The sequence below is a fragment of the Pseudopodoces humilis genome, chromosome 1, assembly GCF_049639895.1.
Source record: "Pseudopodoces humilis isolate 2021_Gansu_Grassland_sample_001 chromosome 1, ASM4963989v1, whole genome shotgun sequence".
In the NCBI taxonomy this organism is placed as follows: Eukaryota; Metazoa; Chordata; class Aves; order Passeriformes; family Paridae; genus Pseudopodoces; species Pseudopodoces humilis.
In genome coordinates, this window is record NC_142200.1 from 50,715,951 (window position 1) to 50,742,762 (window position 26,812).

General features: G+C 42.2%; 2 protein-coding genes across 5 annotated transcripts in view; both read left to right on the forward strand.

Moving 5' to 3' along the window:
• Window positions 1–1,397, forward strand: part of ANKRD12 (ankyrin repeat domain 12) — a 58,506-nt gene extending 57,109 nt beyond the window's left edge. For all 4 annotated transcript variants that reach the window (XM_014255956.2, XM_014255962.2, XM_014255969.2 and 1 more), the window contains one exon: window positions 116–1,397. In XM_014255956.2, coding sequence (XP_014111431.2) covers window positions 116–301 — 186 coding nt within the window. In that variant the 3' untranslated portion in view covers window positions 302–1,397. The remainder of the gene's footprint in view (window positions 1–115) is intronic.
• Window positions 1,398–3,463: 2,066 nt separating this feature from the next.
• On the forward strand, window positions 3,464–26,424 carry TWSG1 (twisted gastrulation BMP signaling modulator 1). Its single transcript, XM_005517256.3, has 5 exons — window positions 3,464–3,599; window positions 5,589–5,754; window positions 12,736–12,835; window positions 16,486–16,752; window positions 24,161–26,424. The coding sequence occupies exons 2-5, from the start codon at window positions 5,632–5,634 to the stop codon at window positions 24,340–24,342; spliced, it is 672 nt and encodes a 223-aa protein (XP_005517313.1). The 5' UTR covers window positions 3,464–3,599; window positions 5,589–5,631; the 3' UTR covers window positions 24,343–26,424.
• Window positions 26,425–26,812: the final 388 nt, after the last annotated feature.

Here is a 26,812-nt window from a genome sequence, read left to right on the forward strand (position 1 = left end):
TTATTTAGTATTATTTACTATCACCAGAGAGGCTATTAGAGATAATTCCTGTGTTTGAACTTGTTGCAATATTTTTTCAAATATTTCAATAACTTCTTTCTCGATTTTAAACCAGACGTGCCTTTTGATGAGGCAGCAGCACGAAGCAGCAGCGCTGAACGCGGTGCAGAGACTGGAGTGGCAGCTTAAACTGCAAGAGCTTGATCCTGCTACATACAAATCCATCAGCATTTATGAAATTCAAGAGTTTTATGTTCCTCTTGTTGATGTTAATGATGACTTTGAATTGACACCCATATGACAACCAGCACCATCTGGCTCTCCCCTCCCCGTGGACAGCTAGAGACTGAGGTGCAGTGATGCACAAAGGTATTTTACTTTTGAGACAGCACTTAATTCTGTGGAACACCACCTTTCTCAATAATTCAGGTGTTCCTACAGAGACGTGTGGCACAGACAGTTGTTCAAACACAGAAGATGGATGCTAATTTTAAGTTCAGATTTCCAGTAACTGCTGTTATCTGTTTATTAAAATTGCCTGTAGCTTTAGAGCTTATTGCTGAAAAAGATGACAAAACCTGGTGAGTTTACAGCGCTGGAAGCTGTTAATAACTAAAACATCCACCAAAAAGCAAATGATACTTAAAATCTGCTATAAAGCTTTGTATTATGAAACTTCAGTAACAGTTGAACAGTTGAACTCCCACAGAAGAATGATGAGAAAGCCCGTGGAAGAAAGTGTAAGACTTGGAGGAAAATTATCAATCTTATTATGTTTTGTAAATTACTGTACAGATTTCTTTTTGGAAAAAGATGTAATATTGTCTTCATTTTTAAATAATTTATTTTATACATATTGTGCAAATGTAAATAGTCTTGTAATTAATGTTCAAACCTGTATAAAACAGATATTTTAACTGTAAAACTGTTTTTGTCTAATGTTTTATTGGACCAAAGTTGTTGTTTTTATTAAGTGTAGTGTGTTCCTGGTTGGCAGTTCCTTTTCGTATGGCATGCGTTTGATTTAGCTGCTTGTTTCATCACCATAACTGTAAAAGGATTGAACTGTATTGCATGCTCCACAGGACTCTGAACTCCTTCCCCTCAATAACTGATACCTAAACTGTTGTAATACTTACAAAATCATACTTCATATTAGTCTGCTGTTGTAATGCCATACCTACGACTTCCTATTCTGAAAATATTTTTGTGTAAAACAAAAAACCCAACCCTTTTGCTCTTATATGGTGGTCTCGTAATAGAGCCTATTTTTTCCAACAAAATGCCTTTGAATTAAAATTCTTAAATTGTATATTGTCTATTTTAATATTAACCTCTAGAAGGGATATGTAAATAGTTGTAAATATAATACTTAATAAATTTTATTGGTCATGTTATTAGTTGGAATTTCTTAGTATTGGAACACTTGATACATCAAACCTTAGCATTCCTGGAATATATAAGCAGACTCAACAGAAAAGTTACAAAAAAATTTGTCCATGTTGTGAAATTTAATGCTTTTTTATTCTTAGTACTGTTATTGAGCAGACAGTTAATTATTTATTAGTATGAGGTTACAGATATTCATGAAAAAGATTTGTTACCCTCCAGGCCGTAAATAATTCAAGAATGCTTGGGATCTGATGTCTGTGAAATTATTTCTGAAGGAAATGATGCTTGGGCAGGAGAGCTGGTTACTCAGAATTTAAAATCCTTGGTTTGAACTGATTTTTAATGACCAGGTGAGCTACCACAGAGAACTTTTTCCTTGTTCTTGTGTGAATGTCCAGGAGCATTTCCTGGGGCAGAGGGCAAACAGGACTGTGGACAGCTGGATCCTTCCATCTGCACATCACTGCTAGTGCCAGTTTAGAATAAATAGTAACTCAAGCACAGTAAAGCAAATTAATATGTAGTTCCTGCCCTCTCCCTTTTTTTTTTTTTTTTTTTTTTTCACTTTTAGTTTGTTAGGTACCTGTGGAAGGAGAAGGTGCTCCTACTTTTACTACAGGAATATCTTCCTGACCTCATTCAGAATTGAAACTATTGAGGAAAAAGCAAATTTCTTCTTAAATACTCTTCTGAACATTGCTGTAAAATCTTAAAAGGCTGCAGAAATCTGTATTATCTGCTTGAAAAGATGAGGAAAAATGGATAAAGCTGCAAGGTGTTAACTAGTAAATGGGTACAAGTTACTTCTATCAGATACTACTAGAGTAGTAAAAACATGACTGGAAGAGGCAAAAATAGGAGATAGTGATAGCAAAAAGAACAGAGAAAAAACTGAGTTGCAGAAGTCTTGGCTGTGTTAGAAGTGTGTGACAAAAGTACTTGGGATGCAGGAGACAAGAAAAATATTTTGGCAGTATCTTTGGACATCTGAAGACAGATGTTTCTTAGCATTAGCCTGTGTCTTCTTTATAAAGATAAACGATTTCCCAGTATCAGGGTCTGTGCAACAGAGTTTTTACAATTGCTACTTCTTAGGAAGTTTTATTGCTCCAAGTGTTTCAATCCCATAGATAATGATCTCTTGGCGTCTCTGATTTGAATCCAGGATTTGTTTTGTTTTGGTTTTTTTCTTTCTTTTTTTATTTTTTTCTTCCCCGAGTTTACTCTGTGGGATGATACCTCATGTGTTGTTTAAGGACACCGGGCTGTGGGTTTCCCTCACCAGAGTGGCGGGAGCTGGGAAGAAGAGATGACACGAAATACGGTAGTAACTCGTTGGCGCGGTGGCCCCGTTTCCCTCGCCAGGGTCTGACTGCCTCCTGGGAAGCCTGAGAGCTACTCTGAGTCTCTGGCTGCCCATCCAGGATCCTCTTGTGTTTTTCTTCGTCACCAAACGTGTTGCCTCGGTCCCTTAGAGCTTGGCACGTGGGAGGAGAAAGCCACCTCCCAGACGTGTTCTAGAGGTCCTGGGGAAGATGTCCGGAAGCCCAGGGTCTCTTCCCAATGCGGGCGGCCCCTGCCCTCTCCCGGGCACCTGCACCTTCTCAGCCTTTGTGGAAGTTCGTCGCGGTCCCCGCTGGCACGTCCAGCGGCGCTGCCCGCGGTTCTTTTTCTCCTGCCACCCCCCGGCATGGGAGCGCTGCCCCGGGCGCACTCTGCTCCCCGCAGCGGCCTCTCGGCGCGATCCCCGCGCCCCGCTCCTCCGACCCCGGCTTCCCCGGGCTGCCTTTCCTGCCCAAGAACCCCCGAGTTTCTCCCTGCTCTCACTCGGGTAGCGGGGGAATGTTCCCTCGTCCTCCCCTGAAGAAGCCCCTCCGGATGCAGCGGCCTGGCCGTGCCCCAGGTGCCGTCCCGCTAGGCGCGGTCCGGCGGCAGCTCCCACCGACCGGCCCCTGCCTTCGCCTCCTCCTTCTCCCGCCCCGCTCCGCGCAGCCGCGCCCGCCGGGGCGGAGGGTCCCGGGGGGAGGGCCCCGGCGCCTGACGGTGCCCCGAGGCGGGGCGATGATGCGAGGCCGCCGCCTCCGCGCTGCCTGCGGCCGAGGGGGGAGCAGTGGGACGAGGCGCGGGGTTGCTGCCGCCGCCGTCGCCGCCTCCGGAGCAGCGAGAGCCGCCTGCAGAGCGCGGGGTGCCCGGCCCGGGGCCGCCCGGTGGGCGCCGCCGGGGGAGTGGGCGGGGGGCGCGCAGGGATGGAGCCGGTGGCTGGGGAGGAGGAGGTGGAGAAGGCGGCGGAGCCGTGGCTGCTTCTTTGTGGCAGGAAAGTTTCGGTGCGGCTCGGCGCGGCCGCCCCGCTGCCTGCGTGCCTGCCGGAGAAGACCCGTTCCCCGTGCGGGGCCCCGCCTGCCCCGGGCCACTTCGGTGGTGGGGGGTGTTCTCCCACATCTCCCTCCCTGTCACCGGCCTCCCGGCCCCTGGCAGTGCCATCTTTGGGGCCCGGGCCTCTCGGGAACTGCGGCGGGGACGGAGAGCCGAGTGCGGGTCGATCGGCCAGAGGGGTTTTTTTGGGTGTTTTCCGCCCCGGGGACGATCCGGGCGGAGCGGGGGAGCGATGCTGAGCCGGTGCCGCCGGGGTGGGCTGCGGGAGAGGCGGGGCGGCGGGCGGGGGTCCTGCTCCGGGCGGGCGCCACGCCGGATAAAAGTCTGGGAAAGCAGCGGTCGGTGAATCGGAACTGGAGCGGCGAGGGGAGGCCGGGCAAGGGGCACCCCGACCCCGGTGCGCATCCGAGGGGTGCTCGTGGAGCCGGCATCGCTCGGCCCCGCTGCTCGGGACCCTTTATGTAACGCAGCCCCGCGCCCCAGCCGTGCCGGGAGCACGCCTGGGTCGCTCCCCTCGCCAGGCAGCGTGCTCGCCTCGGCTCCCGAGCCCGGGATGCGACCCCCGCCGGGTCCGGGCCGGCAGCTGTAGCCGCTGGAAGGAAGCGTCCTTGGCTCCGGATAGCAAGGAGGGAAAGCGGTGAGGGAAAAGATCCCATGTTCTCCGTGCGTGCCCCCGGGTCTTGCAGGGGGGTCTCGCCAGCCCTGCTTGGTACGGATGGCGGCGCGCCCAGCACAGCGAGATTCAGAGGCATTTAACAACTATTGTAAGAGGAGCTAATCGGACGCAGACTTTCAATGTCCAGATCGTGCCTTCTTTACGTGTTTTCTCATTGAGGGTGTTGGGTTTTGTAGTTCATAAAACAGAAAAACATCTCTAGATACCAAAAGAAGGCAATCCAGTGCTCCATTAGCATTCTTTCTTTCTTAGGAGAACAATACAGGCTCACTGTAAGCTTGCCCAAACATGGGCTGCCTTTTATTATATATTGGTACAGTGCCTGGTGCAATAGGTCCTCTTTTGGCCGGGTTCAGTTCAAGTAGAAACTGAGTGGCACACTGCTAATCATGATATATTTGTCACAAATACCACCTGCCGTCAGGCTGGGTTTTCACAAAGGGAAAAAGGTGGAATGCTTTGAACAAACCCGGATCCTCTGTCTGTTTGATGTAGCAGATGCTTGTCGTCTCTGGTTGACCTTGGAAACTTGCTTGGCTCTTGAAAGTTACGTTGTTCAAAGTGTCTGGTACTTTTTTTCTTTAATGTTGGTTTCTGTATATTTTTAAAAAAGAAGCTAACAACTTTGTGATTGGGTTGAAAGCTTGTGTGACGTCTGAGGGTCCATGGGAAAACGACTGCTTGTCTGCATTTAAAGATGACAGCGCCTTGTTGTAAAAGGTTGCTGTATGGCCTTGGTCCTACAGACCTGAGTATACCTTAGCCTGAGGAGATACTACATAAAACCCATCTGTCTACTTTAGGCATTTACAAAATTAGGTCTCCTTTGGTGGGTTTTCTCATCTGAGGCATTTTTTTATCATTGCTGCTTATAGGATGTCATATTTGATTTTGCAAACTTGAGATTGCTCACCTCAAGTTTATTGCCGCTTTAATCCGAAGGTGCAATAGCAGAAAGCTTTGTTTAAACAAAGCTTTAGCTTTTTGTTAGCTGGAGGAGGAGGGGTTGGGTTTGTTGTTAAGTGCAAGCCCAGTTTGAGGTTTTTTTTTTAAATATGCATATTTATTGAAGGAATTGAAAGTGGGGAATGGAATAGAATTTAACTTGTGTTCCAATAGCCTTTTCAGTCTCTGGTTCTTGTTTCAGTGCTGGTTGAAGTACTTGTGAAAATTGTTCAGCTGCGGAAAACATGAGGTCACAGTACATCACAGCGCCCACAGTCACTGTCCTTCTGTTCCTGCTGTGGATCCCATCATCAACAGGCTGCAACAAGGCTCTCTGTGCCAGCGACGTCAGCAAATGCCTGATACAGGTATGAGTCCTGTGTCCTCCATCTGCTTTTGAGTGTTCAAAAAACAGTCCTGAAACTGCATCCTGAAAAGATACAAATCACTGGTATTTTATGTTCAATAGTGTCTCTTTAAAGAGGTTGGTCTGGCCCCCTACCCATATAAGTGCAGATCAACAACCATTTTATAGATAGAGAATACCAAGTACTTGTTTATATGGACATGTTTCTTCTTTTTTTAATTGAAACTTTTTCAAGCCAAGGATTACGTCCTGTCTGAGATGTTCCCCTTGACCTTCAATTTGTCCAGTTCCTTAAATCTCAAGCACAGGGTCAGGAGTTGACACCTGATGCTCTCCATAGCATCAGGTTTGTACAGTGAATTAAAAGATGCCTAAAAATCAACCCAAATACTTATGAGCTGAACTGGTAGGAAATAGATGTTAAGTTCAGATGCTGCTTTTCACGCACTGCCTGTCTGTACAGAGAAAGAAAACAGAGACCAGGTTGCTCTTCTTAGAGCAGAAGTTAAGAGATGTGGTGTGCAGCAGAACAAAAGGGCCTTTTTAGCAAAATGACAAGCAGTTCTGGTAGCTACCAAGTATTTTTTTAGCAATGGTAAACAGAGGAGGCTTCATGTGGTCAGCTGCAACTTCTTTAAAAACAACTGTTTCCTATTGCCTCTTTGTAGATTGGAAATGCAATAACAGAGAACACCAAGATCATATGGCAGTAACATGCAAGTGCACTTACTGTAAATGCATGATCGCAGCCTGAAAAGAGATGCAGAGGTATACTCAAGCATTTCCACGTTTACTTCATTTCACTGACTTCTGTTTAAAATTTGTCTGGGTTACAAATAAAAACACTTGCCAGATTCACAAATCCATCCTGTGGAATGAAGGCTGACAGTAGGCTGAACCATCTTCTTTCTGGGTTCTGCACTGTCTTTGCTTTAAAAATAAATAAAAAGGAAATTGCTGCTTCTTCCAGCCCCACCACGGTCTGTGGAGCTGTTAAATAGAGGAGCAAGAATGAGACTTCTGATTTTTACCTTTTCAAACAGATCTCCAGTGGTTTTGCTGGCATGTTAGACATTGTGCACTGCGACAAACTGATGCATTTATAAACCCTTCCTCTTGCATTTTTAAAAATCAGCTCTAGGATTGAAACCTGTAAGAAATAACTGCTAATTGTGGCACTGGAAGTACATTGCACTTAAATAGCAAATCCAGTGGTACAGATTTGTTGATTCAGGGGAAAGTTGTTGGTCAAGGCGCTGGATTTCAGCCCTGGAAGCTGTTGGTCTGCTGCTTGTTTTTCTGTAAGTGAAGGGAAGAACAGGGAAGATGTGTCTCCTTTTGTGGTGCCACTGATGGAGTCCACCATCTCTGAAAGAACAGATATCTCCTCCTTGAGTAATCATCTCTTATCGAGTCAAGCTTGAGACAGCAAGCATTTAAACTTTATTTTTATGAGCTAGTCTGAATAGAGCTCAGCCCAGGAGGGGTGGAGTTAATGTTACTGGAGTCCTTACTCAGCTGGCAATAAATGGCTGAGGTTCAGCAGTGCATGGAAATGGCTCATACAGCTGTGCTTTCCTTGGATTATGTTGGCATCTCTGTAGCAACACAGCACTGTACGTGCAGAGAACCAACTGAATTGCTTTACTCGTGGTAGTGTGCTCTCTCTTACTTTGTACAGGTGATGCAGAGCCCCTTTTTAAAGCATTTCCCTAAAATCAAAATCACATGCAGTTCTCTGAGACCCTAAAGTAGCCTAGGCAGTGTGAGTTGTGTGCAGTTGCAGGGGAATTACACTGTTTCCACCATCTGGCTGCTGTCTTCCTGCACACGGGCCTGACTTACCAGTCAGTATTCATTCTTTATAGAAGAACAGATCAGGTCAGACTAGTCTGATTATGGATAGGAAGTATCCTAAAGCTTTGACTTAAAGCAATTGTCATCTTTCTTCTTGGTTTTGTTTTTGGTTTTTTTGTTTGTTTTTTTTTTTGTTTTGTTTTAAAACTTCAGTGCTGTTGTGGCAGAAGTGTTGCACTGGTATATGAAATGCGTGTTCATTCCTGGATAGGTATGCAAGTAGAGTATATCAATGTACTTTTTTTCCCCTCTAAACTCTTCTGGAGGAATCTGAACTTAAAAATAAAATGCCACATTGAGGGAGGTTGTTTGACTATTGCATGAAATTTTTCCCTCGCTGACTTTTATTGCTGTTGAAGTTCAGCAAAATCCATATATTGAAACCAAGACAATGTCACTCAGAGACAAGTGGGGGAGCAAACAGATTGTGAATGTTTTCCATCTGCATCTGTGTGCAGAGAGCGAGGCTGCCTGTCCTGGAGACAGAGACCTACTCTCTCAAAAAACATACAGTTAACATAAATATTTTAGCCAGCATGGCAAAAAGTCAGTACAGTCATTACTGCCACTCGTTAGGAGCTGGTCTGCTTAAGGGTGGTCCCTACATAAATATTTATTTTGTTAGATCCAGACCAGTGCATGAGATCAACAACTCGCATGGATTCAGCTTTCCCTTTGCATCTTGGGCTCTAGCTTCATTGGTGCTCCTCTTTTTTCCATAAGCAAAGGCCTGTAAGAAAATAGCTTGAGGCATCTCTCTGCATAAGCTCAGCCTTTGCTAAGAAACTTTGTGGCTTCCTGTAGTTGTTGATAGAGTTGTGGGTAAGACTTGGGAGTGTAGAGAGTGAGTCCACAAAATTAGTTCCCATCAAGGCTCTGGCCGTAGCTCCTTCCCATGTCCCTGGGACCGGGGAATTGGAGTGTAGGAGTGACTGTTGCCCAGGTGGAGCCCTGGGTGCACACGGAGCGTGTGCTGCCGTGTTTATTGCAGCACATCTGCTGTTGACTTGGCCGCGTGGGTTGTTTTGATGTTTCCATGTGTGGCGGAGATGAAAAGGCCAGTTACGCTCGCTGGGCGGAGGGGAGGTGCATATTGTGTCCTTGCAACATGGAGGAAATCCTTGAAGGCAGAAACCTCGAGAATGAGATGTTCCCACAATTGTTCACAGCAAAGGGGTTTGAGGCGAGTCCCAGGTTGGCTCTTGAGGTGAAGAGCTCCCTGCAGGAGTCAGGCTCGGGTGGAATGTCGGTGTTGAGCTGGAAGCTGAGCTTTGCTGCCTCATCAGTGCTTTAAACTGTTGCTGTGCATAGGAAACAAATGGTGTTATGATTCAAGCATGGTTTTACAATCCTTCTAAAGAGAGGTTGTTTTATGGAGAAAACAGGATTTTCTCTCCCGAACTCTACAGACCTTCAGCCACCTCAGCTGGTGTGGTACCGCTCCAAATTAAAAACTCTTTTCATCTGTCTTTTTTGCCTCCTGTTAATCCTGTGTACAAACTTGTCAGCCTGAAAGGGTTTCCAAGACATTTTAGCCCTGTGGTATGAAATAAACGCCACTCCTTAACTTCAGGGCTTCAGCATCTAAAAATTACTTCCAGTGTGTGTTTTGTAGCTGCAGTATGTAACCCAGTTGGGTTAACAAAACAGTTCTGGTTGGTTCACTTCCAGGAGATTTTCTGTTATTAAACTGTTCTAGGAAAAAAAGCTTTCTTTCACTCCCCCTTCCAGTTTGCAGAGAGGTTTCCAATGTCTCCAGGTCCTGCTTCTCCCTGCACCAAGAAAATACTCTCTGGAATTTCAAGAAAGCATTGAAAAAAACTCGGGTGTTAAACATCTTCTAAAAATTTTTGTTTGTTCTCTGGAGCAGGAGTACCTTTATTGTACAAACATGCCTACTTCCTACTTAATACTGTATTTTTAAACTGTGAGGCTTGTTTCTTGCCTAGCAAAATACATTCTCCAATGCACCTTCGGTAGCTCAGCTTGGGAAGTTGCCAAGCTGTCTTATGAGTAATATTTTCTTCCACTGACGCCTCACCACCCCCAGCTATCAACAAGGAACATTCCTTATTCTGCCTTGCTTCACCCACGTCTCATGTAAGCATTCTTTTAAAAAGATGTATCCTGTACCAGTATCCAGTGTGGATGAGTCAGGCAGGAGGACTCAAAACTGGTTAAGGAAACCATGGATGTGCAAACAGATATGTAGAAAAACATGCAGTTATTGCCCCAAAGTGGCAGAAGACTAATTAATTAGGTTGTTCTTTCCTCCTTCCTCTCCCTCCAACTGTAAAATAAAGAAATAATAATAAAAAAATAACCAACCAAACAAAAATCCCCGAACAGCAACAACAACAAAAAAAACCCTTAAATATTGCATTGCTCATAAGCCCTTCCTGTAAAAACAAATTTATTACAATAATAGTAGGTAATCTTGCTGTCTCCAAGTCAGTACTTACACACATGGATGCTAAGCAGAATTTTTTGTTATCAGGTTGCAAGTGCAGAATTTAAGGTTACATTTAATTCTCTGAGAATATTCTTCCAGAAAACTGAAACAACTTTAGTTTTGTGAACTTTCTGGCTTCTATTCATGCATTACATTTAAAAGTTTAGCGAGAATTGCCTCCTCCCACATGCTGGCCGGTTGGTGTCTTTAAAATGGAAAAGTTGTTTGTCTGGTTTTACTGTTGAAGAATAAATAGGATATTTTTAATACTAATACATGTTAGTATTATTCTCTGGCCAAAGTAACAGTACTTGTGGTTATTTTTAAAGCTGGTTTTTTCAGGCTTTTTTATTCTAATGGCTGACAAAATCTGTGTATCAAATGGTAAAATAAGTATTTTATAAATGTATCATTAATTCACATAAATCATCTTTCTAAGTTTGTGGTGTCTCCTCTTGTGGAAAAATGTACATATTTTGTTAATTGGCCTGTTTTTCATCTTTTACTTGGGAACAGCACAGTTTGTGTGGAAACAGTGATAGGTGCCATTCATAAATTTTGAGGATGAAAAAGTAATAAATCTCAGTAGTTTTTCACTCTGTAAGTAAAAATTCAATACTTATGAGGGTTGCCTATTGCAGAAATGTGTGTGGAGCAAGGGTTCACTCTTGATCAGTCAGTGGGGCAAAAGGGTCACAATCAGGGTTTCTCATCATTAAGTATCACAAGCAATAGCTGGTGAATTTTGTTTCTCTGCTGGATTCAAGACAACTTGTGATCTGGGATGAAGGGAATGTGAAAATAAGGAATCAGTGGATTTATACTTCATTAGTACATTGTAGCTTGTCTGCAGCACATTCTAGGGCTTGTTCAGTTTTAGTCCAGACCTGGGAGCCTTGCAGCTCCATTTGCTGTATTCTGGAGACCTGTCCCCAGGCAGGCTTAGCTCTGGCCTCCCCCCCTGAAGTGCACTCCTTGGTCTTCTGTGAATTAGCATGAGCGAGGGGTGGCCACTGTGCAGCTCAACAGGCTGTGGATATCTGCAGTTGCCAGTTTTGCAGAGTAAAGAAAGATCAGGGGTCATACATCATCAGATGCAAAACTGCCTTGCCTTGCCTTGCAAATGTGCTCCTGACATTTGGTATAAAAATGCCTCCTTTCTCCCCTACCTTCTGCTTCTTAACAATAGCAAGCAAAGAATTATTTAAAAAGTGGAATTTTTCCCCCTGAGATTCTTCCCAAGGTGCTTCAGAAAGAAACCTCATTTTGCAGGCAACACTGGTGCCTGCCTGTAAGGAGAGGCGCCCCTGACCCAGTTGGGGTGGAACCATGGGTGGAGACTCCAGGATAGGAGAATTTCAAACCAAACCACCTCCTGCCCTTCCCTTCTCTCTGTGAGCATCTCCTGCAGTGTGTCCCTCCTCTGCCTCTGGATAACGGGATCAAAGAGTGGGGATGGGCATAATCTTCTCCCTGGCCTGGTGTGTAAGAGATTTGCCAGTGGCCCTTCCAGTAAAGCCAGGGGTGGAAAGATCCCATGGTCAGTGTTTCCAGTAACGGGATTTTGTTTTCTCCCCAGTTGTGTGTAATGTGATAGTTAGACAGACGTCATCAAAACCTAATTCTTAGACAGGACAACCAAAGGGACTTCTTGGTTTGTCTGTGTTTTGCGCTATGATGTAATTGAAGGCTGTGAATTATTGTCAAGTAGCCACAGTCTTTTGGCCAAACTGGAATTACTAGTATGGATTTGAGTTAGAGGGAAGGAGACCACCTGGTTTTTAGATTTTCTTCATCCATGTAGGCTTTTTCCATGCTTTGAGGTCCACAAGAGTGTGTTTCAAGCAGGACTGCTAAACCAGTGGTTTTGAGTTTAAGTAGTACAAAGAGAAATATTTATGCTTCCACTCATTTTCCATCTTTTTAGGTTATTAATGGTTAAAGAAAAAATACATGTGTAGGTCATTTCACTTTCTAGAGGCTCTAGAAGTCTTGTAGGTATCCCAAGGTGTCAGTTTGGAGGGACAAAGCATATGGTTGTTTTCATAATAGTGAAAATTAATCATCTAGATGTGGGGTGGGGGGAAATCTGGTCACTAATGTTGTAAATGGAGAGCGATGTGTGACAAGTCTTTGGAGATGCAGAAAATCCTGTGGTCAGATGACTTAAATGGGTAAGTTCCTTTTAGAATCCAGGGTTAGGTGTGATGGTAGACATCATGCATGTCTTGAGTGAGCACATGTGGCTTATAGAAGCTTTCTTTTTTAGCTAAATTATAATGTACAGTCACTATTTATATATAAAGAAGCATCCTTCTCCAAGCTTCCTGTTGTGATGGGAAAAACATTCAAAGAACTTTTTAGATTTAGGCATGCACAGAAGTGCACACACTTTTCCCATGAATACGGTTTTTTTGTCTTTTAAATGCTTGCTTCAGATTTCTCTTCAGAATGTCACCTTTAAGGAAAAAAAAAATGCAAACTTGCAAAAGATCCTTTTGTAAACTTGGATTGGTTTTTGGCTGGAGTTGTTTCACCGTTTACTCACTGTATTAGTGTACTAAGCTTTTTTAATGCCTTAATTTCAGTTGTGGCTTGAGGAAAAATCACTCTGCTGTGTAGTTATTTTACATCTGGGATTGCTGCAGTGTAATGAGCGTCTGTTGATTCCAGGAGCTGTGTCAGTGCCGCCCTGGGGAAGGGAACTGTTCCTGCTGTAAGGAGTGCATGCTCTGCCTGGGCACACTTTGGGATGAGTGCTGTGACTGTGTTGGTAAGTTTGCATTTTGGAGGGGGGACTTCACACTTTTTTTATATTGCTTTCTCCTGCCACATGCTCAGCTCATAGTCTTAAAATAGAAGTAAAACACTGGGACAGAATCTGTGCTTTAAGCATCTTACAGCTCATTGTGTGGGTACGGAATAAATTACTGTGGAGACCCAAACATCTGAAGGCTGTGTCTGCTCTATGGAGCTCGGGGTGGCAGTAGTCCAGGTATTGCTTGTTAAATGTCATCATAGCTGATTATTAACTTTGTCTCCCAAACATAAAACTCCTGTTTGAATTGTCATCTTGAGGAAACTCCATAGCACCTGCTTTGTGGGGTTGGATGCTCTGTGAACATTTCTACCTGTAAAGGATGCATTGACAGGTACAGCACTGAGACACCTTTAGGACAGAGTTGGGACTACTAGTAAATATGCATGGCCTAGTGTTTCCACTGTTCTTTTATTTACAAAAAGAGCTCTTTATGAAGGGTAAGAAAGAAGCAGACAAGATCTTACTATAGTACTAGATGGCAGTCTTAGAAAGGACACATTGCTGCTGACAGGTGGTAATCAGAGTCCCCAGATCTTTGCAAGTGCTATCCCTGCTTAAGGAGGTTGCATTCTAGTTCTGTTTCTTGTTTAATATGTAAAAAAAGTTTTGTCTTCCTGTGGTTATTGTAAGTCTCCCTGTGCTTCCAAAATCCTGGCTTCCATTGAAAGGGATGCATCTTGAATGTTGCCTGTTCGCAGCTTTTCTGGATCAGTTTTCTCTGAATCCATGAAAATTATTAATGTCAAAATACCCATTTTCAGTGCAGGTTACTTCCCTAGTTTAGAACCATTATCTGCTGTAGAAAGTAAGGCATAGTGTAGTGATCTCTAGGGAGAGAAAGAACCTACCTCTTGGGATTGTGAAGTCCACACATGAGCTTCTTTTCATAAATCTGCAGGTGACTCATTGTTCTGCAGCTCTTTCCCATAGTGTTTTCCAGGAGAGGAGTTAACAAGGTTTCAAGTTCAGTTTCCCAGTACTGAGTAAATTAACACTTCTCCTGATAGTGAAGTGTTAATTATTCTTTGGGTGCCTCAGAGCTTTTTGGATTCTATGACATGGTCCTATTCTTCTTCTCTTCAGGGTAGGAGCATCTTTCCTGTAGCATTATTCAAATGAGGAAACAGGAATACATGCCATACCTAACTCCCTAGACACAGCTTTTCCCTGATACCTGAGCTGATATTTAAGTTTCTTTATAAGCTGACCATGTCTAATGTAAAAGCAGATAGATTATTGTGTCTTACAGATCATGTCTGCCTTGAGGTCAGGAATTACCTCCTATCCTCCACCACTAACTGTACTGGTGCTCCGTGTTTTGTGTATGTTCTGTCCCTTCTCTGATAGGGAAAAACATGCTGGAGGAGGGAGAGCAGCAGCAAGTCCTCCATTCCCTTTGAGTTAAGCTCTTCTAGTCCCTTGTGTAAAAGCTTGTCTGCTTCCAGCATTTTAATAGCCCATTTCTGCATCTTCTCATCCATTCCAAAGCAGTAGTGTAGACATGTTTGATCCTTACAGGTTACTCATAAGTTAAACTTTTAAATTTTCTTTTTTACCAAAGCTGCTATTTTATAATATTTACTACATAAAAATATAATTATAATTCAAATGCTTTTAAAAACACTAAGAGTGATGGATCTTTGTGGATAAGCATTTACCCATTAAACCATAACCAATGACTTTTTGGTACCATCTTAAGGTAATATTTTCATACTATATTGATATGCACACAAACTTGTATACATTCTGCAGGATTTTGGTAAACAATCTTGATGTTATATTTTTTCCTCTTGTGTGTCCTTTTTATCAGCAAAATTATTTTCTGAATCCTACCTGGCAGAGGTCTGGTCTGACAGGTCTAGAAAGGCCCACTGGTTTCTCTTTCACAAGCTTAATACAATGACATCAAATAAAGCATATATCCCTTGATGTATCTGTACAAAACTCTTACCTGGTTTGATATCTTCCTAACTGATTTTCATGTGGGCATCCTTTATTGCAATTGTATGGTTAATACAGTGCTTGTTAAAGTATTGTTAATATTAGTGCTTACTAAAAGGTGGTAAGGAAGGGATAGGAATTTTTTATTAAAGCAGTGAGTCTAGAAAGGTCCATGAAGAACAAACCTAATTGAGAGGAGTAGGAAAACAATCATCTACAGTAGGATGTTTGTGTAAGTGGAATTATTTTTTGTATGACCTGAGGTTGTTTGGAAAAGAGGCTTATTTTTTTCCTACTCTGTACTTGGCTCACCTTTTTATAGGAGCAGACTGCTGTGGAGCATTCCTATTACCAAATGCTAGTAATGCTAACCACTTGCTTAAGATTTGCTAGATCTCATGCTAATCACCATGGACAAACTTCCCTCTGCTTTGTTCACTATGGAAATCCATCTACTTAGGTTGAGAAGATTATGGGTTTGTGTAAGTCTCTAGTTAAACACAATTATTTGTGAAACTGGAGTCCTAGTGGATCTATGGGGCAAGAGATACTTCTCTGTGAGGCAGGTAGACTTTGAACATTCTTATCTCATATCACTTTTATACTTCAGAAATTGGTGTGCTTTGCAGCTGTAGCTGTCTAAACCTGTGTCTGTGAAACTACCCAAAATTATATCCAGATGTACATGAGGAAAATGGATTTGCCTGTCTCTTGACAGGTGACTTCTTACAGTTTTTTATGACTCCTGAGTTTAAAAGACCTATGCAGATACAAGTTTTATTTTTAATCTTGTTTTTTTCCACAGAATGGACTTAAATTGAGATGCCCTTCAGTCTCATTGTTAGTAATAAATGTTAGTGTTTAAATGGTTAACGAAAAACTGGCTCCGTCATCACATATCAAAAACATTTTGTAGGAGTTGGCAAAGTGAAAAAAGATTACAAGGTTTAAAAAATGATACTGCAGAAGATGTTGAAAAATAAGGAAGAAGTAATCTAGAAATGAGTATTTTGCCTGTTGTGGCCCTTCCAGCTAAGTAGCAAAATGAGGTTCATCTTGGCTGTCTCTGCACAAGTAAAGTAATTCAGACTCATGCTCTGTCCTGATAGTGATCTTTGCATCTCTGGCAGATGACTAAAAAGATCTAGTGCACTGCTGCAGCAGATGAGATGAAATACTTGAATTGTGATCAAAAGTTTCACGTACCTCAGACTTATCAAGATACTCCCTTTTTTCAGTCCTAAGCTTGCATTCCAGGTTTATGCTCCTATCAATTATACTGTGCTTTGTCTCTTCTCCCAGGGAAAACAAACCTTCCACTGAACCCTCCATTTTCTAAGCTGTAATGCTAACACTGAAAGGGAAACAAAATGTTGTTTAGATGAGGTTTTTCTTTTCACAAGTCACAGGTGTGTTTTGTAGAAATCTGAGCAATCCAAAACCTGCTGTTATGGAAAGCTTGTCCTACTGTTTTTGATAGCATTTCTGCTACTGGGCTGAGAGTGGGATAGATATGAGAGAATTCTCTTGTGCTCTTTTCAGAAAAAAAAAAAAAAAACAAAAAAAAACCCCAGCAATTTTAATTCTCTTAATATTTCTGCCTGTTCCAAGAAGAAGAGCTTAGGGGGTTCTGTGTAATTTATTGTTTTCTTTCTCTGCAGGTATGTGCAATCCTCGCAATTACAGTGACACACCTCCAACATCCAAGAGCACTGTTGAGGAGTTGCATGAACCAATTCCTTCCCTTTTCCGGGCACTGACAGAAGGGGATACTCAACTGAACTGGAATATTGTTTCCTTCCCTGTGGCAGAAGAACTATCACACCATGAGAACCTCGTCTCCTTTTTAGAAACAGTGAACCAGCCACAGCATCAGAATGTCTCTATTCCAAACAACAATGTCCACACACCTTACTCTAGTGACAAAGGTAATGAGTGTAGTGTCTAAATCCCTAGCATCGCCTCTTCTCTCTTCCAGGAGCCTTCTCGGTGCATATCCTATGCTTCTCTGTGTGCTCGCTTCTTCTTTTCCCATAAGAATGTATGAAAAGTTCAGCCTAATTTTGAGCATGACATAACAGAAGGAGTGAGGCAAAGGTGTTGAGGAACATGGAAGATGGTGTTAAGATGACTGATGCTCTTAGGAGACACTGAACCATGTGAGTTTATCTCTATAATTACTCCTGTGGCATGAGGCAGTTAGTTCGTGTAGTTTCATGTGCACTAGCACAGTGTGTTCTCTGATCTAGAAACTGTTACCTGTAGCTTAGGAGACAGGACAGACCAGAAACTGAATCCAAATCATGTATCAGTGCAGAGATAGGCAACTGAAACATGGTTTAAGAGGTCTGAGAAAACCATGTACCATAAGCACTTCTATCTGGAGCTGTTGTTTATATCTTTCATCTGAGCTGGCATAACTCGAAATCTTTAGAAGGACATTTTGTATGAAATCCAGGATTAATAGTAAACCTAAGCAAGATTAGAAGGATTGATGAAGGAAGGATATGTGACAGACTGTCTTCAAAATAAGTAACTTGGTGGTAGGGGTTTAGCTTACAGATTCATTCCTCCTATTTTATATGAAGATTTTTATATTCTTACCTTCAGTTTAGAGGACAGACTTCAGAATACTGTTTGCTGTGGCTGGGTGGGGGGAAGATGAGAAGTCTGAGGTAGTGTCGACAGTGGTATTAAAAAAATACTCCCTGTTTCTTGGTTTCCATACTAAACCTGAAACACTTTTCCCTGCAAATCATTACGTCAGACTTTAGAGAATCTCATAAACAGTTCATAGTGAAATTGCTGCTTAATAGGGGAAAAAGAGCATCTGATTTGTTTTATTAGTGCAATTAATGCTTTGCTTCCTTCCCAACATACACTTCAGATATTCGTAACCCCATATGTTGCTGTTGTGATGGCCCTTTTATCTTATCAATAAAAGATACCCTAATTGATGGACACGCTGCTTTTCCGTATCAGTGTGAACCATTGACCTACTTGTGTTTCTGAGTAGGACTGCTGCTGATTAAATGGAACCATAATGGCAACTTTTCTAATTTCCTTTGGCTAAGGCACATTAGAAAAAATAAATTAATTCCAGAACTAGGAAACCAGATGGGCAGAAAGCATCTCATTCATGTGTCTTTGATGTTATTAAAATGCTTGCTTGCCGTTATGAGAATAATCTACAAAACCATGTAAAATGGAAAGCCACAAAAAGCCCTGTGTGCAAACACTACAGTACTTACAGTTATAAATTAAACTCAGGGAAAAAATCATGTTTGAATATATCCCACTGTACTTAGGTACTGCAACCCAATTGACTGCTCCCTGACAATCCTTTTCTGCCGTACCAACAGGATGGGGTAATGATAGTTTTGGATTAAACTTGGAATTTGAATTGCATCTCAAGGGTGTGGAGCAGTTTGGAGTTCAACAACACAGACAAATACATAACACTGCCATTTTTTCTTAGTCAAAAGTCTCCTTCATTTCTTTTACTAGGAACATATTAGAGATTAGGTTGAGAGAGCTCTTACTGGAATGATGACAGTCCAAAACCAACAGTTATATTTGGAAATAGTTACCAAATGCCACTGCCTTTCAGGCCTTAGCAGAAACTTAAAACAGAAATAAATGTCAGAGCTGTTCTTGTAATCATTGGCTATGCCTTCTCCATCTGAGTGACCAGTAAAGAATGGGAAAAGACAAAATTTCCACATCCTGTTCCTATACTTTTTAAGTATCTAAATACATAAGCCTGCTGAAGAGTCGCTTTTCTTGGTCACAGTGAAGATAACTTTGTAGTGCTCTGCTTTCTCAAAAGTCATATGAAATTTTGCTTATAAAAACATTGATGATTTGAGCATTGAGAACAGAGGAGGTGGAAAGAAAAATTAGCATCTAGCCTTGATTTTTATCATTGATATTTATTATGGTGGAAGCAGGACAGCTGGGGAACAGTGTTGGATGTTGTGTGAGCCATGGGGTAGCATTGTTTCTAATACTGTTTTGCTGAGTTCACTGGGGAAGCCATTAATCAAAAGGTGGAGGGGTAGTAGGCTGGGACTGAAGAGCCTTATGAGCATGGGCACAGTGAGGTTAGCTGAGGAAGTTCCTGGAGCCCGATGGCTTCTGCCCATGCAAAGTTCAGTCACATAATTGTGTCACTGCTTTAACAAGCTGACAAGTGTTCGAACCACTGGAAGAGAGGGAGGGTCTGTGAACATGTATGTGTGTTCTCAGTGGCAGTAAAGCATAGCCTGCAGTGGAAGAAACAGACCATGGCTTTACCCTTCTCCCCAAAAATGCTGCTAGGCTTGTGGGCAGGTCTTGCAAATGGAGACACCCTTAAGCAGTTGTCTTCAGGACTGTGACAATCAGGGATTTGAAAGAATATTCCTGTGAGCAGGAACACAGATGCCTTATGTTTTCTTCACAGTGCTGTGCCTCCTCCATTTTGTGGTTCTTCTGTGGCTCCTTGCATGCTTCCCTCCAACATGGTGTGCTGGCAGCAGCCGATGGCATGGCCTGTAAAGGGAGAGGGGCTAATGAGAGGCAGATTTTTTAGGGGGACAGTAAATGTGTTTTTGCTGTCTTCTGGAATACATTCCAACATTTGGAAAGGCTCTGCTTACAAATACCCCTTGTCACATAGTGTAACACAGCTCTGATTTTAGCTTTACTGCGCATTTTCGCAGGGATCACTGTAAAGCTGGCCCAGGGTGCCAGACTTGCTTGATGCAGTTCTGGGTGAGTGCCAGGAAAAGCAGCACCAGCCACGGGAAGCACGAGGTTTGTGCCTGAGTGGCATGGAGCCACCGCCAGGGAGAGCGGCTGTGGATCTGGGAGGAGGTGGGGTGCGGTGGGATATAAAGCATTCCTTTCTCCCCCCCCCAGCCTACTCTGAACCCAGCTGCCAGACCCTGAACTTCCCCGTTATTTTCCTAATGAGTGTCTTCCCTTTCCTCCTGTGAACTGACTTGTAATGCTGCCAAAGTTATGCAGGCGCTGCTGGAGCTGCTGTAGTTCTTTGTATCAGTTGTTTCTGGCACTTGAGCCTCTACTTCAGAGAGGATTGTAATGGTTATTAATCTGGAGCTACATTTGTGGTTCACTGTCTTTGCTTTACTTCTAGCTGATACCCTCAGAGCTTTGAATTGTGAGTTCAGAGGTTTAAATAAGCTTAGTTGTTGCAGATGATGACAGGATGTTGGTGAGAGGGAGAGGGGAACTAGATATTTTTTTGGCAATTGATAAAACAAAATCTGTGCAGTTAAGGGTTTCTGACTTACACTTCTTGGTGACACGGGGGATGGTGTCTGCTCTGCAATTCTGCTCCCCTCCAGTGCAACAGGGAGAGGAGAGCTAGAATTCCAGTGAAGAGACATCTACCTCTGTAGGTAGTCTAGGAAGAGCTTTTTTTAAAAAAGTTTCTTTTTATAAATTGATTGACATAAAATTGACTTGTCCAAAAGTAGTAGATTATGTAAACTGATTGTTCATAATCAGTTGCAGGTTAATCTCCTTGTTCTTGTTTTCCTCTCTTGGCACTATTGCACCAGACTAGTGTTTTTTCTAGTGGAAGATGTATCCCTGCCAACAGAAGGGGGGTTGGAACTAGATGATCTTTAAGGTCCCTTCCAACCCAGGCCGTTTTATGATAAAAAGGTATGATTGCTGGATGGACAGTTATCTTTTTAAAGAGCTTTTAGAGCTACCAATAAACTGGCCAGCAGACAGCTGAACTTACGTAGCACATTTAACTTCAAAGATCCCACAACAAATTATCATTAACTGGGTTCTCTGAGTTACTAAATTCTTCTATATTACACCATTATAGATTTATAGCAAAGCCTGTAATTTCTTTTGTTCATTTTTAATTTTAATTTGGTTGTTGTTTCTACTACACAGCCTTCACTGAGTATGAAGTGTGAGGGGGAAAAAGGTGAGAAATTAATGTTCTGGTGAAAAGTTTGCTGCTGCATCCTTCTCCCTCCCTGCATCTGCTGTCTGTGGTCCTTAGTGTGCGAAAATTGGCAAAATGCAAATGAGAAAGCTGTTACTGCACTAAGTAATATTGTTTTCATCTACACTGAGGGAGCCAAGTGGTGACTCTGTAATTAGGTTTGTGAAACAATGTAAGTACTCTCCCAGATCCCGGCTGAGCCTGTAGGTATTTTTTTCAACGTGTGTAATTCTGCAGTCTATAGAGCAAGATTTAGTGCTTGAGGGGAGGAATTTTCAGTAACTCAGCCTCTACATGAGCACAGAAGCATTGCTGAGGAGGGGACCAGGAGTGCCCTGTGACAAACAGAGTGCACCCTGGACAATCTGACTCGTTCAGACCTGGCAAGTCTTTCAGTGAGCAAGAAGTCAGAAACAATTTGGGAACATATACATGGAGCATGTCCTCCAGCTGCTTACAAGAGCTACTTGGGACCAGATGGATCTACTGCTGGCTCTGGCCTGCCACATGCAGTCTGCTCTGTCCCCTTTGCAACATTTTTGTACTCGTCCTCGAGAACCTAATCTTCTTGACTTGTGTGCAGGTGGAAAAAAACTTTATTCTCCAATCCCCACTCAGTCAAGATGAATGTCCTTGGTTGTTGCTGCCACCATTATAAGGTTGGATTTTGGCTTTGATCCTGGGAGAGTGATTCAGGAGACCAGTCTCACAGGAGCTGACTGATGCCACCTAGTTTTGCCAGGTGCTGCTGCTCCTCTGGCCTCATTTACCCGGAGAGGTGTCTCCCTGTTCAATGTCGTTGATCTTTACATCCTAGAATCACAGGCTCTCCTTCCACAGGAAGTTTATTTCATTTCTGGAGGGTCTTCGCCAGGACTTGTGAAGCAGTACTAACACTGCTGAGGCTGTCAGAGATGAGGTTAACATGAAGGTGAGCAGGTGATACAGAAGGGACTGGGCATTCTCTGGTGTGAAGACAGCCTGTAAGTGCTGGGACCAGTTAGAACACCTCAGAGTGTGCACAGTTTTCCTGACAACTTCCCTGGGCTGCCTTAGGCTTTCCTTTGTGTGTTGCAAGTTGGAGTACCTTGATCAGCAGATAGCAAGCCCTTCTGGCAACCCCTTGGATGGTTGCTTCCTTTAAAGAGCTGTTCCTCTGCAATCTGGCAATAGCCATGAATCGGTTTGCCTTCTAAGGCTTATCCAGACACTAAGTCAGTCGGCTGGAGATGGCATCCCAAAAGGTGATTTTGCAGGAAGAAATCTTTAGATTAGCCAGGATTCCCTGTTTCCAGGCAGAGGCTCTGTGCCTTCAGCTGACACCTTCTAAGACTATGTATGGAATTTAAGATCAAACTTAATGTAGTAACACTTCAGTAGGAAACTACTAAAAAGGTGTCAAAGGACTGACTAGAGATTAAGCAGAAGGATATAAAGAGTACAAGTAATGTGCAACAGAGGCTTCTGTAAGGTTCTAGTGCTTCAAACACCAGCACTGACTTGGATGACTGATGGGACATGAGAATACTGCCTGGAGACTTGCTTCTACTTCCTCATCCCTACCCTTCCACTGAAAACTTCCTGTAAGGAGTGAATGGAGCAGATACCTGCGACCACCTGGGCCTTCTGGGAATGGATGATGTGTGCTTCTTCTTGCGACTATGGCAATCTGAGCTTTTTGTCACTGGTGATGAAATGTTGCCAAGTCCTTGTGTATTCCCCATAAAAGTTGGAGCTGCTGTCTGGCCTCTGAATGCCTTCTTGCCTTTAAGGCTGTGGTAGCTGCATCTCCCTAGTACTTTTCAGCTTTGGCTGAGCACCTTAGCTGTATACTATCACTCTTTGCACATGGTACCGGAGGATACACTTCTTTTCAGGTCTTTCCTCTTCCTCTCTGTGAATCAAACATCCTTACTGAAGCTGTAGATATGCTGGTTGTTTTCAGGTAGAGGTTTTGTTCTCTGAGTACTTCAGGTACTGCAAGATTTTTTTTGACAACTGCAGGTTTACTTGCAGCACAGCTTTTCTGGGAGCAGAAACTGCTTCAGGTCTGGTTCTTCCTCTCCTCCCCAAGATCCCTATCGCACTGTATACGGTGTGTCTGCATGTACATCAGTTTGGAGCCTGAGCAAGGCAGTGTTGCTTTCAGTGGGCTGGCAGCACATCCTCTGACCTTCTTGCAGCTGTTTTGGTAGCAGCAAAACAATTTGACAGTGGTTAAAATTGGTCATTAAAAAAAAACAAGCCAAATACACTTGTCTTGATTTACTATTTAAATTTGGATTACTTTTTTCTAATCCACATTGGAATGTAGATCAGTGGGTTTCTCCTGGGTGCACCATGAGCAGTAACAGACTAGAAAGCCCTTTTGACATCTCCTGCTCACAAGCTGATTGTCTGATGTGCATGAGGGAGACATTCCTGTTTGTGGACAGCTGCCAGTTGTGCTTTCCCCAGAGCGTGCCCTGGGAAAATCTTATGTAATCACAGTCCTTTGGGGGATGAACAAAGTTTTATGGTATAATCACCTGGTCAGTACAGACCAAAGATGGTGGAATTTACCAGCTTGGAGAATTGGAAGTGGACTTGGGGGGTGCAGGGGAGTAGTTTTATTTTATAGCTGTGGTGAATATCTTAGCTCCATTTTGATGTTGCAACACCAAACTTCATGGCATTTCAAGTTATTGCATGGGTGTTACAAGCACGAAGTCAACACTTAGGCTGAAGGGATTTCTCAAGATTAGTAGTGAAGCTGGTGATGTTGCTAAAAAAAAAAGGGAAAAGGAATAAAAAAGTGTGCAGTTTTGTGCTGATGAAAAAGGATTCTCTAGGTCTGTGATTTAATCTGGCTGAAGAGTTTTTGAAAAAAGAGAGGGGGGAGAAAGAAACATTTACGTCCAAATAAGTGGGTTTTGATGTTTTTTAATGTAATTTCTCTAAACCTGAAGTTTTTTGTAGCATATTATGTACATGTATGTACATAATATGTACAATATGTAGCATATTACCTTCAGAGGACACATTCTTGATAGTAATTTTTACATAGCTCATCCTTACTCTTTTTGGCTGTCATAACTGGGGGACAAAACTCAAAAACATTCTTGCCTGTGAATATAGAAGTAAATTAATCCAGTAGATCAGACAATAGGTTGAGATATAGATGCTGAAAATTTGAAGTTGATCAATTTTACCTTATCTCTCTGTCTTGCCTCTCTGCTTTTACTGTCACCTTTTTTTCCTTATGCCTCACAGTCCTGTTAGTTTGCAATCATACTTCTAAAGCTGCTCATTTAATTAATTTCTAGCTGAACTTTAAAAACACTTTAAGACCTTTTAAACCAAATTTTTTTCCCCTCTTGGTTTAGAACACATGTGTACTGTGGTGTATTTTGATGACTGCATGTCAATACATCAGTGCAAGATCTCTTGTGAGTCCATGGGAGCTTCCAAATACCGATGGTTTCACAACGCCTGCTGTGAGTGTATTGGGCCAGAATGCATCGACTACGGCAGTAAAACTGTCAAATGTATGAACTGCATGTTCTGAAGCAGGAAAACTGTAATATAGCAATACTGAGGCCAAAGTAATCTCTCTCGGTTAAAGAGACGGGGATTGCAAATACTGCGTTTTGGTGGAGTGCCTGCTGGTTGCAATTAAATGTCCCTGGTTGAAAAGAGGATGTATAAAATCAAAGAACTTATTTTTCTTTTTTTCTTTTTTCTTTTTTTTTAATTCATGTAAGCAAGGCTAACTAGTAGATGTTTAAACACTATGTTTTAAACTTATTTTTCTTTATTTTTGCTCAAATGGTACAGTCATGCTCATCATTGCTGTTCTGATTGTTTTCCTTTGATTTGAAAGTATTGGCTATACTGGTTTTCAGAACATAGTACTCTATCGTGTAGTTTAGACTAGGGAAACTTCTAGAATATGGTAATGAGATTTCCATTATCTAAATTCAACAAATAAATAAATGGCTGCTAGGTTGAAGGGAGAGTGGATGTTGTTTAGGGGCTGGGTTTTTGGGATTTAGTTTCTGGTTTTGTTTTTTAACTTTATTACCTTCCAGTTTTTGAGGTTAGCTTTTTATTGTGGAATGGTACTTGGAGAAAAATAAAAATTCATGCTTCCTCTGCAAGTTCAAAGTATGGGCTGTCATGGATAAAATCCTAACTTCTTAGAAGGGCTGCCCAACAAAAACACCATGTATGGGACACTTTTCCTCCAAGTTTCATTTGCCCTTCTCTCTTTTCATTGGGGCCTATGATGCATAATTTATGTGTTACACAAAATAATCTTTTCAGTCTTCTCTTAGATCCCAAAATAAAGCTATTAAGTGCAGTTGCATTTCCCACCTTTTGCATTGTTCTTTAGGGTTGTTACACCCTGAACATTTAGTCCAGTAAAGGAAACAAGAAACACTATGATGGATTTAATGCCTAAAGGAACAAAGAATGAAATGACAGGAACAAGCAAGTGGTACAGGTCTACCAGCTGAGCAGCTGGCAGCAAGCATGCTCCCATTTAGTAATTTCCTGTGAATATTTATTCCAAAACATTTTTATTATTATTAAATTTATTTTTCCCCCCCCATAAATGTTTTGTCTATGAAGAAGGGAATATGTGTCTGCAAAGGCAAAGTTAAAGTGTTCTGAGTTTAGAACATTGTCCATTTTTCTAAGTAAGAGTTTTTATATGTTGACAGTTACATAGCAGTTACTATGACCCATTTAAGGGCTCCACTGATAATGGTACTAAGTACAAGAATAAAGTGTATGAGTAGTTAATGATCAGCTTTTCGTATTTATAATAATGTGGGTTTTAACGCCTTGAATTTTTTTTTGCATATGTGCATATGCAAATACAAAAAAGAATTTGACAATTTTTCTCTCATTAACCTCAGTCTAGAGGGATTAAACTGTTTTCTAGTTACACCTGTCTATCTGTACCATGTACAAAAGAAAGCAGTCATATTACATTTATTTTGTTGAAAAATTTGCCTGAATGTTTTTTAATTTTTTTCTCATTATACAGTTCTTTCAATAAGTTGGAATAATAATAATAATGATGATAATAAAAGAGAAATCTACTCATGTCAAATAATGTTACTTTCTTCAGTGTCTTTTTCAGCTCTAAAGATGTACTTGAAAGATGAATGTTACTGTTTTGAACTAGAGGATAATGGAATGTCTTCATACTTTAAACTTACAGTTAAGTGATAAAAGATCATAGACAAGAATAGAAAAACTTAGCTTATAATGGAGGAGTTGTTCATCCTGTATTTTACAATTCATGTTATATTTTCTTCTGCTAGAATTTCCTAAAAATGAACGGAGAAGAAGAATATGTTAGACTAGCTGTGACTGTAGCTGGAGGGTGATGCATCAATGTTCCTGACTGAGACAGGAGACACGTAGCGATCAAGGAAGGAGGAGGTCAATAGCATGCTTCAGATTTTTGCAGTCTTAAATTATTGGAAATATGAGGCTAGTTCAGAATCTTCTTGGGGGAGGAGCAGGGCTAATGTTTCTGGTCAGGCACCTGCTGCCCCATGGATCTGTGACACTGTCTCCATTTACATCCTCAGAATTTTACTGTGAGGTCAAATTGAGGGGGGGTGGGAGGGATGGGGGAGTGGCCTTACAGGTGTCCAGGAAATGCTGTGGGGAGTGGCATATAAAAATGTAAACACAGTTGTCTGTAGTGGCCTGAGAGAAGGTAGTGCACACCTTCTGGGGCTTGCCTTACTTTTTGTAATTCCTGATGCTGTCTAGAGCTTGCTGAAAGTGTTGTGTGTTCACAAATGTCATGCAGCAACACCCAGTGTATTTTATGATGATGAGTGTTTTGAGAGGTATTTTAATAAAAAGATATTACTGGTTCTTGTGTTTTCTTTCTCAAGAGATTCTCAGGGAAATGTTACCAGGGAGCATATAGCAAAAGTTACTGCTCTAGTTGAATAGAATAATACAGAGAATGAACTCTCCAGCAGTTTTTTTTCCATTACTGTAAGTGT

Coding starts and splice junctions, on each gene's coding strand:
- TWSG1 (XM_005517256.3), top strand. CDS start 5,632: ATGAGGTCACAGTACATCACAGCGCCCACAGTCACTGTCCTTCTGTTC. Junction 5,755..12,735: donor TCAGCAAATGCCTGATACAG/GTATGAGTCCTG, acceptor TGTTGATTCCAG/GAGCTGTGTCAGTGCCGCCC. Junction 16,753..24,160: donor ACCTTACTCTAGTGACAAAG/GTAATGAGTGTA, acceptor CTCTTGGTTTAG/AACACATGTGTACTGTGGTG.